This window comes from Nicotiana tabacum, chromosome 20 (assembly GCF_000715075.1).
Source record: "Nicotiana tabacum cultivar K326 chromosome 20, ASM71507v2, whole genome shotgun sequence".
Taxonomy (NCBI): domain Eukaryota; kingdom Viridiplantae; phylum Streptophyta; class Magnoliopsida; order Solanales; family Solanaceae; genus Nicotiana; species Nicotiana tabacum.
In genome coordinates this window covers 15,911,374-15,923,739 of record NC_134099.1, presented here as the reverse complement: position 1 = coordinate 15,923,739, position 12,366 = coordinate 15,911,374, and the positions used below count along the sequence as shown (strand labels likewise).

Here is a 12,366-nt window from a genome sequence, read left to right as displayed (position 1 = left end):
TAATATATATGTGTGCATTTAACTTATATACACTAAAATCAGAGACAGATGTAGTGTACTACTTACGGGTTCAACTGAATCCATAACTTTCGATGCGGAGTAAAAATTTGTATATAAAAATTCATTAAAATTACAAAAATAGTAGATATAAATCCATAACTTTAAAAATATAATGAGTTCAATGTTAAAAACCTTCAAATTGAACCCATAAAATTTAAATCCAAGATCCGCCTCTGACTAAAATCGTAAAAGATTTTATGTTATTAAAGTACTTTAACTAGTTATAGCATATAATTAACATTACTTTATAAGTTAGTAATTTGACTTATTATGAATAATTCTGTAATTAGAAGTAAAAATAAAAAATAGTCATATTTACAACCAAACAAAAACACTGTTAAATTCAGAAATATTCTGGCATAATATGCTGGAGTTCAAATTTTTTACATATGTACTTCCATCATAATGTGTTGGAATTTCATAATGTGGTGAAGTTCCAACATAATATGCGAGAAGCTTATTATATGAAGGAGCTCCATATTCCAATATATTATGCTGGAACTTTCGAGTGCAGGAGTTCCAACATAATATGCAGAAAGTTTATACGTATGAGCTCCATAATCCCGCATATAAGGCTAGAATTTTCCGTATTTTTTGGTAAAACGACGGCTATTTTTCTATGACTTTGCAAACACCGGCTATTTTTCGTTTACTAGTCCGAAAACTAGCTAGCCCTTGCTATATTCACTCTTTTATGTAATCTGATAGTAGTATAAATTTTTTAAGACTATTAAATTTTGCATGTATTTCTAGAGCTATGCTTACAATGTTGTACGTATATAAAGAAACCTTAGACCTGACCCACAATAAAACTACAGCTATTATCCTTACCCTAGAAGATAAAAAGAAAGAAAAAGAAGAGGCAAAGGAGAAAAGAAGGAGAAGAGGGAACAACCAAATCCATAATTGTACTGTCTTACATATGCTTTTATGGCAAAACACACCAGTTTTCCAGACTAAAAACAACTGATTTAGAATAGAATCTTGTTACATTTTTTATATTATATTTCATTCAGAAAGCCAAAAAAAGAAAGCTAGCTATACAATGGGAAGAGGGAAAGTAGAACTGAAGAGAATTGAGAATAAAATAAATAGACAAGTGACTTTTGCAAAGAGAAGAAATGGATTGCTCAAGAAAGCTTATGAACTTTCTGTTCTTTGTGATGCTGAAGTTGCTCTTATCATTTTCTCTACTCGTGGCAAACTCTATGAATTCTGCAGCAGCTCAAGGTATGTTCATTAATTTAACCCCAAAAACAAATTAGTATATTTTTCTGTTGTTTATTAGGGTGGCATGCCTCACCAGTATTGGCTTCATACGCCTTAATCACGTTTTGCATCCTTCCAGACCAATCTTTCATCAATTTTCGGTTAATCGTACCACGTATACCCTCATGTAAGCACTCCGCCCGGTCCGTACTAGAAAAAACTCGGTCAAGGTCTAAGATGATTCGGTCTTTTCTTATGCTTTTATATGAAAAAGAACGATCTTGATTTTCTCGAAGATTAGAGATGTCACTGGTACTTTCTATTGGCGTATTGATTGAGGGGTGCTTCTTATCGTATCTGTGGTGGGAGAAAAATGTTTTGTGGGCTAAAATTTTCCCTACATTTTGCCCTTATTTTGGATGGTCTATACTAAGCAAAATTTGGGAGGAGAAAAGGCTAGCTACCCATTTGTACAATTTTGAAACTTTGTCTATATTTATTTACCATTATATGGTTATTCTACTTTCCATTTCTTAGAATTTCTGCTGCTTTCTTTTCTAGTGCTGATTGTTTATTGATGTGAGATCTGAGTCAGAATTAGATTTATTTCTTGTTAGTGTGTGGTACACACAGGTTAAATTAGTACATGAAAGTGGCTAGATGCTGATGCAGCTTTGATAGAAGGAAAATAAGGTTAAAATCATCTACCTATAGATATCTTTTTTGGTCTGCGTACACACTATCCTTCTCAAACCTAAACTTGTGCGAATATACTGGATATATTTTTGTTATTGTAAATGTTCTTTTGGCTGGCCTTTACTCTTTAATTTTCAAGAATGCAATATTACATAAGATCTAGGTTAATTTTCTATCAAGAATGATCTTGACATATTATCATGAATTTATAAGTTTTACGATGACTATTTAACCTAGCGTAACTCTCCTCTATTTTTATGTTGGCAAGCTCACACTAGCTGACGTCAATATTCAGATTGAAGCGTAATTATTATTGTTTACGAAGAATCTTGATGAAATAGATAAAGCACCAATTTCTGAAAATGAGGGGAGTCTGATTTTACTTTGGTTATGATTTGATGTGCACCTCCAATTTTTTTTTTTCATTTTATGACACTTTATTTTTCTCATAGTACAGACACATAAAGATAAGCGTGACAATCTACATATAAAGCTGCAAATTTCTTCATAGTATAAGCAAAATATAATATCTCAGATTTTATAATCATCACTGGTATTGAAATTATAGTAGTCCACTTTATTTTAAGCATGACAGAGAGTGAGCTTTGATCAGAATTTATGCATATATTTCGAGCATTTATCTAATTAATTAGATTTCCTTTATCTAATAAGTACGGCTTATTGGTTATATGCAGATATAATAATTCATTATATAGTTCATTCAGAACTCGTTAATTAATGATATCAATAACATATTAACTGATAGAATAATTTAACTCCTCTAAACCTAAGAAGATTAGCAAAGAAGATTATTACAGATGGAGTGCAAGTTTTATACATTAATGGTGTAAAAAATATTTACACAATCAAATTATTTATTAGGTCTTTAGGGTAAATAACTTGATAACCATTAATTGATATCAATGCAAGGCATCCTTTCCTTGTGTCAAAGTTATAGACTCATAGCTATGGTTAATTAGTCTTCAAATTCTCTGTGTCTTCATTATTTTCTTTTAATTCTTTCAGAAGCTTTATCTATTCATTAGTTGTCTAATTCTTTTTTACAGTAGTGAAATGATTCTCAATAAAATACTGCATTATTTGACATAGCTTGTTGAATAATAAGGTTAGGTTTTTATTTGGTAATTAAAACTTTCATTTACCAGGAAAATATTTACAAGTAAAACAAAAAATCCTTATATATATCATATGCTTTCTGTACTCCCCCTCCCCCCCCCTCCTCCCCCCCTTTCTGTTGCTATACTGTTTTGTCTATTATATAGGGTACCAATCCAGTCTACTTAATGCTTTTTTCACATGCTTATTGCTTCGACAGTGTATTTCCTGTATAATCATCTTGCCAGGTATCTCCCATCGTCTTACTTTAGCTTGAAAGATTCTGGTATTTCTTTCTTGCCACACATAATATACACATGCTGCTAGTGTCATCTTATATAGTTCAGTTCTTGCAGTTTTCTTCTTCATCCATTTTTCAGCCCATGCTAGTTTCTCAGTCCATCTATATACTGATCTTTTTATCCCTTGCCAAGCTAGCAGATTACCCCATAATTCAGCTGCATATGAGCACTCAAAGAATAAGTGTTGAATACTTTCACTTGCTTGTCTGCACAGAACACACTCCTGATCAATTTGTATTCCCCATTTTCTCAGTCTATCTTTAGTATACAACTTGTCATGTGCTGTCATTATTAGTATAAATGTCCACCTAGGGCAACATGCATTGTTGCATACAACTCTTCTCCAACTCACTTTACTGAAGCTTCCTCTCAGCTTGTGATATATTTGCTTAATTGAATAGTTGTTCATCTTCCCGATGTCTTCATAATTAATGTCTGCTTCCTCAAATTTCTTCTTTACTTTCATAATCTTGCTCATCATCCATGATGTTTGCTTCAGTTGAACTTCCCATATGTTCTTGCCTCTGATGTATCATAGTTTGTTCTTCTCTTTGTGTAGGTTCCAATATTGTTTACATATAGCTGCTTTGTTCCACAGTGTGATGCTCATAATATTGAAAACCCTCTGCTGATTTGGGCATACATACTTTTTCCCATGCCAGCAATGCTTTCTTAGAGATATTGCCCTCCCCTGTCCACAAAAAACTTCTGCATATTGCCTCAATTAGCTTAGTGATCTTCTTTGGGAGCACAAAGATTTGTGCCCAGTAAGTTTGAATAAGGTTAGATTTTAGACATTTTATTGTGGTATCTTTTAGCTTGCAGTGCATATACAGTCAATCATCTCTATAACAACATCTCTATATAACAACTTTTTCACTATAAAAGTCATATTTATTTTCGAAACTGATTTTTATGTTATATATATATCCTCTATAACAACACTTCACTATTGCAGCCAAAAAATATCAAACAAAATGGGGCTGTGAAATAAATACAGAAAGATGATCTTAGAGTGCTTCTAATCTAGTTAAGAAAACCATATGCGCTTGTATTTATCATTATTTCTTAGGTGTTAATTTATAAGTTCGATCCACTAGAAACCATATCTTCATTGTAAAACGCAGGACTAATATTTTCTAGTTTTGAATCTTAAGTTGATTGAATATCAAAAAGATTATAGTATGCCTTCGTTTATCTTTCTATTTACAAAACAAAAAAAAAAAAGAATTTATTGAGAATATGTTAAGTAAAGTCAATGATCACTGGTCCGTTTAGAGTCATGGTTGGTGAAATAGATAATTGACAGAAATAGTAATCAAATAAAAGGGAAACATGAACATTTATCAACATTGGTGATTATTTTACACAAGATTATAAACTTTCGAATTGATCGTGACTAATAGATCAAAAATTGCTCTAACTGATATGTAACTCTCTTACAACAACAACCCAATGGAGTCTTACAAGTGGAGTCTGGGGAGAGTAATGTGTACGCATGCCTTACCCCTACCTTTAGGAGGTAGAGAGACTGTTTTCGATAGACCCTCGACTCAAGAAGTTGAACAACAACACTAGAAATAAGCAATATCAACCATAAAGGCTAGAAGGTAATGACAACAATCTAAGAACCAGCAGAATAAACGGGAAGAAGCAATAGCAACAAGCACTAATAACGGTAAGATACAAGTAAACTGAAACGGAAGATAGTAGGAAAATATCATGTAATACTAACAGTCTAAGAACAAGACACTATCAGACTAATCCTAAAAACCCCAGTACAGAAAAAAATGGTCAACTACCTAATAACTTTCTACCCTAATTCTCGATCTTCACACCCTCCTATCAAAGGTCATGTCCTCGGTAAGCTGAAGTCGCATCATGTCCTGTCTGATCATCTCTCCCAAATGCTTCTTTCGCCGCCTACTACCTCTGCTCACGTCCACCAAAACCAGCCTCTCATACCTCCTTACTTGGGAATCTAAGCTTCTCCCTGTTCACATGCATGAACCATTTAAGTCTCACTTACTATATCTTGTTCTCTATGGAGGCCACACCCACCTTTATCCGGATATCTTCATTCTTAATCTTATCCAACCTAGTATACTCGCACATCCATCTCAACCTCCTCCTGTATGCTACTTTCATCTTCTGGATATGAGAGTTCCTGACCGACCAACACTCTATCCCATACAACATAGTCGGTTTAGCCATCACCACTCTGTAAAACTTACCTTGTAGTTTTGGTGGCACATTCTTGTCATACAAGGCTAACCTCCTTTTCATCCACTCCACCCCTATACGATGTGTGGCATCCTCGTTAATCTCCCAATTTTCTTGGACAATAAACGAAGATACTTGTAACTTTGTCTCTTGGGGATGACTTGCGAATCAAGCTTCACATTCATATATACACCCCTGATCACGCCCAACTATGCCTTATACAAAGGACACGCGGACGTGGCAAATATAATCTGAGTATTTCGCCCAGAATCGAACCCACAAGAAATTAACCTATCAATTACTCTTGTCAGACTCACTAAATTCTATGTAATCAACTTCCCAAATGTTATGAATAACAATTAAGGATATTTTTACTAACTATGAATGACTGCAATTAAGTAAACAAAGACTGACTATGATTAAGTTGTAAACAATTAAGAGAAGGATCTAAGGTTATAATTTCCCCTATTGATGGAATCCCTTCCAGTTATGCTTCACATAGATTCGCCTAATCGCCTCTATCAATCATGAGCACTCTTATTACCGTAAATCTCTCCCGAGTAATCACGACAATTTACTAGACGCACTCTCCCGAGCTACGCTAGCTGGCTTTTGATACAGCTCACTTCAGATCGCACCCAAGGCTTCGTTATCCCTAATCCCGCCTTTAAACCCTCGGTTATTGATCCCTCATATACTCTAGGAGTGGTGTTGTTCAACAATTACCTAAATATGCACTCTCTCCCGAGTTATGCATACTAAATAGGCACAGCTAATTGAGATCTCTTCAATTAACTACAATAAGAACGTAGTTGAACAAATAGAGATTAAACCAGGCAAACTATATTAACATAACAAGAATTCATCCTTTAATAGGTTCCATCAAAATATAAGACTAAATATTTAGTTACTCATAATCGTGTTCATAATTTCCAAATAAATTGCATAATTAAATTACAAAGAAAAGATGAAGGAATGAAGAATTTGATGCTAATCTCCTCCGGAAATTGCTCCAAATGTTTTCTCCCTTCCACAATAGCCTCCCTAGGTCTAAGATATGTCAAAAGTCTTCAAAATGGCATTTTTACATGTATTTATACCAATTAGAGTCGGGCCCAAACGAAAACACCCTTTTCTGCGCGAACTAGGACTTAGCTCTGTAAAAATTGAACAGCCGCGCCGCAGGCTGCGCCGCACTGTGCGACGCATTAGTGCATTTTATCTGTAGCCTCTTATTATTGAGTCAGGCAACATTTTACACTGTTGCGCCGCATCTTGCGGTGCCCCATGCGTCGCAGCATTGCAATTTTCTCAAAGTGAACTTATTTCGTCCTTTTTTAACATCCAGACTTGGTACACGACCCCCGAACACGATCCAGGCTTAATGTATTGGGCTTTTACTTAGACTTCAAAGCTCCAAATTGATCAATTTAGCTTCAAATTAACTTTTGAGCTACAAATCACTTCCTTCAAGGCATAAAACATGTACTAAGTGTAATTCACTATCATTTGAGCTCAAACGCACGTAAAAATGCAATCATTGGAATGTAATATCACGGCTAAAACACAGGTTTCTAGCCTAGATCAACCCCCATCACATTGCTGAACTTGCACTCCAAGTTCTATCTCAGTCATTCTCAATTTGAAATCGTTAAACTCTAGGGTTTGTCACCAAACATCCAGCTTGCCGTTACTACCGACTCGTGTCTTATCAATTTGTACTATATTATTTGCAAATAACACAAACCATGGTACCTCACCTTGATTATGGTGCGTCCATCACCAAGGCAAATAGAAATAGGCTGAGGGCAGATCCTTGGTGTAACCCCATCATAACTGAACAATGATCTGAGTCTCCCCCCACTGTCCTCACCTGAGTCTTAGCTCCATCATACATATCTTAAATTACCCTAGTGTATGATATAAGGACACCTTTTGCCTCCAAACATATCTAAAGAACCTCTCTTGGGACCTTATTGTATGCTTTCTCCAGGTCTATAAACACCATATGCAAATCCTTCTTCTTTTTCTTGTATTGTACTACTAACATCCTAACAAGGTGGATGACTTCCATAATCGAACATCTCAGCATGAATCCAAATGGGTTCTCGTATATGGACATAGTCCTCATTACCCTCACTTTCACCCTTCCCCTAAACATTCATAGTATGACTAAGCAACTTGATATCTGGATGGTTGTTACAACTTTGGATATTACCTTTGTTTTTGTACAACGGGATCATCATACTCCACCTTCATTCTTCGGGCACCTTCTTCGTCCTAAAATTATGTTAAACAACTCAGTTTCTCACTCCAAGACTGCCCTACTCATGTGACTCCAGAATCCCCTTGAGATTTTATCTCGCTCGATCGCTCTACCCCTGCTCAGCTTACACATAGCCCCACGACTTCTTCAATATTTATGTGCCTACAATACCTAAAATCTCGATGACTCTCGGAGTGCTCCAAATAACCCAGCATAATGTTCCTGGCCCTTTTGCATTCAGGAGTTTATGAAAATAAGTTTGACATATTCGCTTAGTCTGTCCTCATCTTTGATGCACCTAACTTGCTCTAGATCACGAGCTTTCCTTTATCTCACCTTGACCAGCCTGAGTAGCTTCTTGTCCCCACATGTGTCCCTATTTCTTCATACATATGACCAAATACTGCAGTCTTAACCTCCGTGACCGCTAACTTTGCCTCCGTCTTAGTCTTATTATACCCTTTTTTGTTCGTCCTCTTCTACTCCTCGTCTGTGTTCTCCACTACCTTCAAATACGCCCCTTTCTTTGCTTCTACTTTTTCTTGGACCTCTTTATTCCACTGCCAATCCCCTTTTTGACTGCCAAAGTAACTCTTCGAGACCTCTAACACCTCACTCGTAGCCTTCCTAGTACAGGTCTCCGTCATTGTCCACATACTACTCGCGTCTCCACTACTCCTTCAGGCCCCCATAACCAGCAACTTCTTACCCAAATCTTGAGCTTTTCTCTTAGGAGTTGAGATAAAAGTAGCAGAAATGAGGGTGTTGAAATGTATGTAACTCTTTTAGTTAATAACAATAATCAAGATGTGATTAATATGTAAGTAATAACCCTAATTTATCCAAGATCAAGTAAGGCACGCGTAGAAATAACAAGTAACAAACATATGCCTAATATGTCCTAGTTCTCTAGGTCAAAAACATTAATGAAGTTCTTAGATGATGACTATTTAATTAAGTAAATGAAAGTATACTCACTCTAACATTAACTTTGGGCTATAATGACCACACACTTCAGCAGTAACAAGGAAACATATAGTTGGAAGCTTCTTGTATGCATAAACACTAAGACATCTACATGCATACTAATACTATATATAATATGTCAAGAAGATATATTTAGGACAAAACAACCACCATCTGAAAGTTTACATCAAACTAATGCAGGGGCGGTCCGACGAATTTTGTTGTCTAAAGCCAAATTTTACGAGGGCTTTAATTTTTTTAATTATTATTTTTTTAGTTTGAAGTCCATTCTTCTATTTTTTATATATAAAGTTATTAATAGTTTTTTATAATCAATTTTTTTCTAATAATTCTTTTTGAATTGACAATACAGTTAATCAATTTAACCTCTCTTCAGACATTATTGAGCTTAGTTAAGATTTTATCAATTTTAATTTCGAAAAACTTCTTTTTGCTGAAGTAACGGTAACATGAATTATTAATATTATTCTATAAGAAATATAAGCATTTGGAAAAGTATCAAATTTTTTTATTTGATTGAGTATATTAATTAAACTATTATCTTCTAATTGTACTATTTTTCTTAACACTTTTAATTTAAAAAATAAATATAAACCATCAATATCAGATTGATTATTATGCTTCAAGGAACACTCAAGATTAAAGCAGTATTTTTATAAATTTTCATCATCTAGTGATCTCAGGTTTTACGTTAAATAGAAAACAAAAAAATATTTTCATATGCTTCGAATTGTTTAAATCTATTTTGAAGTGAAAAAAATAGTCTTGTCTACTATGTATAAAAAACAATTTACTCTAAAGTACTCTTCGAGAGATTTTGAGATTTGAATATCAATATTCTTGGTAAATTATTTGTTTCTATATATCACACGTTTCTTATGAAGTTTAGGTTTGATTTTCATTTCAGATGCAATTTCCTTGGCAGAAATCATACTAGTTGCAAATCCTTTTACCCTTTAAGCTTTTAAGACCATAAGTTTTAAAAGCCTTCTTTTTTTTCTTAAACTCTGTGGCGAGTCAAACAACCTCATCTAAATTGAAACATATGGAGTATATAATATATTAGGTGTAACAAAAAATGGGGCCCCCACAAATGTGAGGCCTAAAACAGTTGCTTTACCTGCTTTAGGGTAGGGCCGCCCCTGAACTAATGTATGCTAAGACATTGATAATTCATTGTAAACACCGGGTGCATGATATTCTTTTAGATATTGATAATTCAAAATATTTCTAAATAAGTACATGATATTCTTTTTGAGACAGACTAAAAAGAAAAGTATGACATATAAATTGTGACACGAGAAATAGTATATCGTATCATCTAATACGCACAATCACCCTACATGACTAACGCTCTAAAAGGAAAAACTTTCAGTAGTAATTTGGCGACCACCTATCTTAGTAGGAGCGTTTAGTCTTTTGATTATAGTAACAATCGCGAGAGAGCATAGTGCATATCTCGAGATACCATAGTTTTTTGTTAGTCTATTTATAGTTGTGACTGTTGTTATATATACATCTGATTCAATGTCTTATTGTTCTGTAACTTGCCTTTCTAGTATGTCCAAGACAGTGGAGAAATACCACAAATATAATTATGCTGCAGTGGAAGGAAGCCAACCTTCAACAGATTCACAGGTTCGTTCTTCTTCCTCGAGCATGATAATTGCTCAAACTAAAGTTTGCTGAAAATTTTGGAAATAGTTCAGTTTTTCACCTGAAAATAGTTAGTAAAAGTTAATGTTGATTACTAACTTTGAGCAAATTGATTTGCTTGCTATGCTTTTGTGAAAACAGAACACGTACCAGGAGTATTTGAAACTTAAAACAAGAGTGGAAGTGTTACAACAATCTCAAAGGTGAGTTAAATACTGAGTAGATCAAGAATAGATATAATTTTTAACTCTAGAGCACTGCATTCTCTATTTAAAAGAAAGGCAGCCGATGCACTAAGCTCCTATTATATGTGGGTCCAAAAATGGTTCTGACCATATTTTCTTTTCTATTGTACGTAATTTTATCTTGGATTTCTGCAAGAGACTATTTTCATAGCTTAAACTCAAGACGTAGCTCCTGGTCACATTGTAGCAACTATGGTGCATTCTCCATATATATTTTTCATTTATCATATAATATCTAAGTTGCTCCAACATGGCAGTTTAGGTGCCGCACCCATGTCGACATGACACTAGTATGAGTGTGGGCATTGGATCCGTACCGGATCTGGTCAAACAATTTTGGATACTTTAACCACGACAGACGGAAAATTTCGAGCCGAGATACAATTTGATTTTCCGAAATCAGAACCCAAACTAGGGAAGAAAATAACATAGCTTATCTAGGAAATCAATCCTTTACTTATCTACAACTTGAGAATAAAAAAGAACTCTATACTTTACAAACTATACGTAATTATTCTCCAAAATTTCTCATAATTTTGAGATATTTTTATCTTTTTGAATTATTTTTAGCCGGATCCGTGCATCCGTATCCGTTCCGTATCTCTGAATCTTAGAATTTACATCTCAAAGGATCCGACTTCCCTGCACCCGTGTCCGAGCAACTTAGGATAATGTATGACCGTTTAACTTTTTCATATTCGTTAGGCATATTCTTGGAGAAGATTTGGGACAATTGAACACAAAAGATCTGGAACAGCTTGAACGACAAGTGGATTCATCATTGAGGCAAATAAGGTCAACTAGGGTACGTACTATGCACTTCAAATGGTATTTACCAACAATATTTTTGGCTCTTTTTACCCTGATATTACCATATTCAAAAGGGAAGAATAGCTGTTTAATTATCAAATTATAAGGTCTTAAGGTCCCTTTTTAAACTTGTTTTCAGACACAACACATGATTGATGAGCTTACTGAACTTCAACAAAAGGTACATATAGTATACTCATATATAAGAAATCAAAGATGATATTACTATTTGCTCAACTGTGTAGGAAATATGACATTTCCTATTTGCTTCTTGTACAGGAAGAATCTCTTACTGAAATGAACAAATCTTTGAGGATGAAGGTAACAATATAATACTGACTAAACTTTTAGTTCTCGTTTGGCCATAGATTTTGGCTTCATTTTTTCAAAAAATATTTGAAAACATTGTTTGTTTATGAAATATGATCATGTTTTGAGATAAAAGATAACAACGGGGACTTTTATAGACCGAAAGGTTAACGATGGTAAATGTAAGACAAATCGCATAAAAAAGAGGCTGATCACATGAGGTTGTTTCCACGACTTGAACCCTGATCACATGACAGCAACTTTACCAGTTACACCAAGGCTCCCCATGCAAGGCACAAAAAAAAATGGTAGACACTACTAGAAATCCGGTAATTACCGACCAAAATTAAACAACCAACTTTGATCGGTTATGGCCAATTACCGACCAAAACGTGGCCAAATATGCTTGGTCGTTATTTTGATGGTCGGTATATTAAAATGACCATCTGATGAATTTTAATGACTTACCGGCCAACTTCCGTCGGAA

At 34.6% G+C, this 12,366-nt stretch overlaps 1 protein-coding gene across 1 annotated transcript; it reads left to right on the top strand.

Moving 5' to 3' along the window:
* The first annotated feature begins 1,023 nt into the window (after positions 1–1,023).
* On the top strand, positions 1,024–11,903 carry LOC107816890 (MADS-box protein 04g005320). The gene is made up of 6 exons (XM_016642637.2): positions 1,024–1,290; positions 10,419–10,497; positions 10,657–10,718; positions 11,466–11,565; positions 11,710–11,751; positions 11,850–11,903. Exons 1-6 carry the CDS (start codon positions 1,106–1,108, stop codon positions 11,901–11,903), a joined length of 522 nt encoding a protein of 173 aa, XP_016498123.1. The 5' UTR covers positions 1,024–1,105.
* The last annotated feature ends 463 nt before the right edge of the window (positions 11,904–12,366 follow it).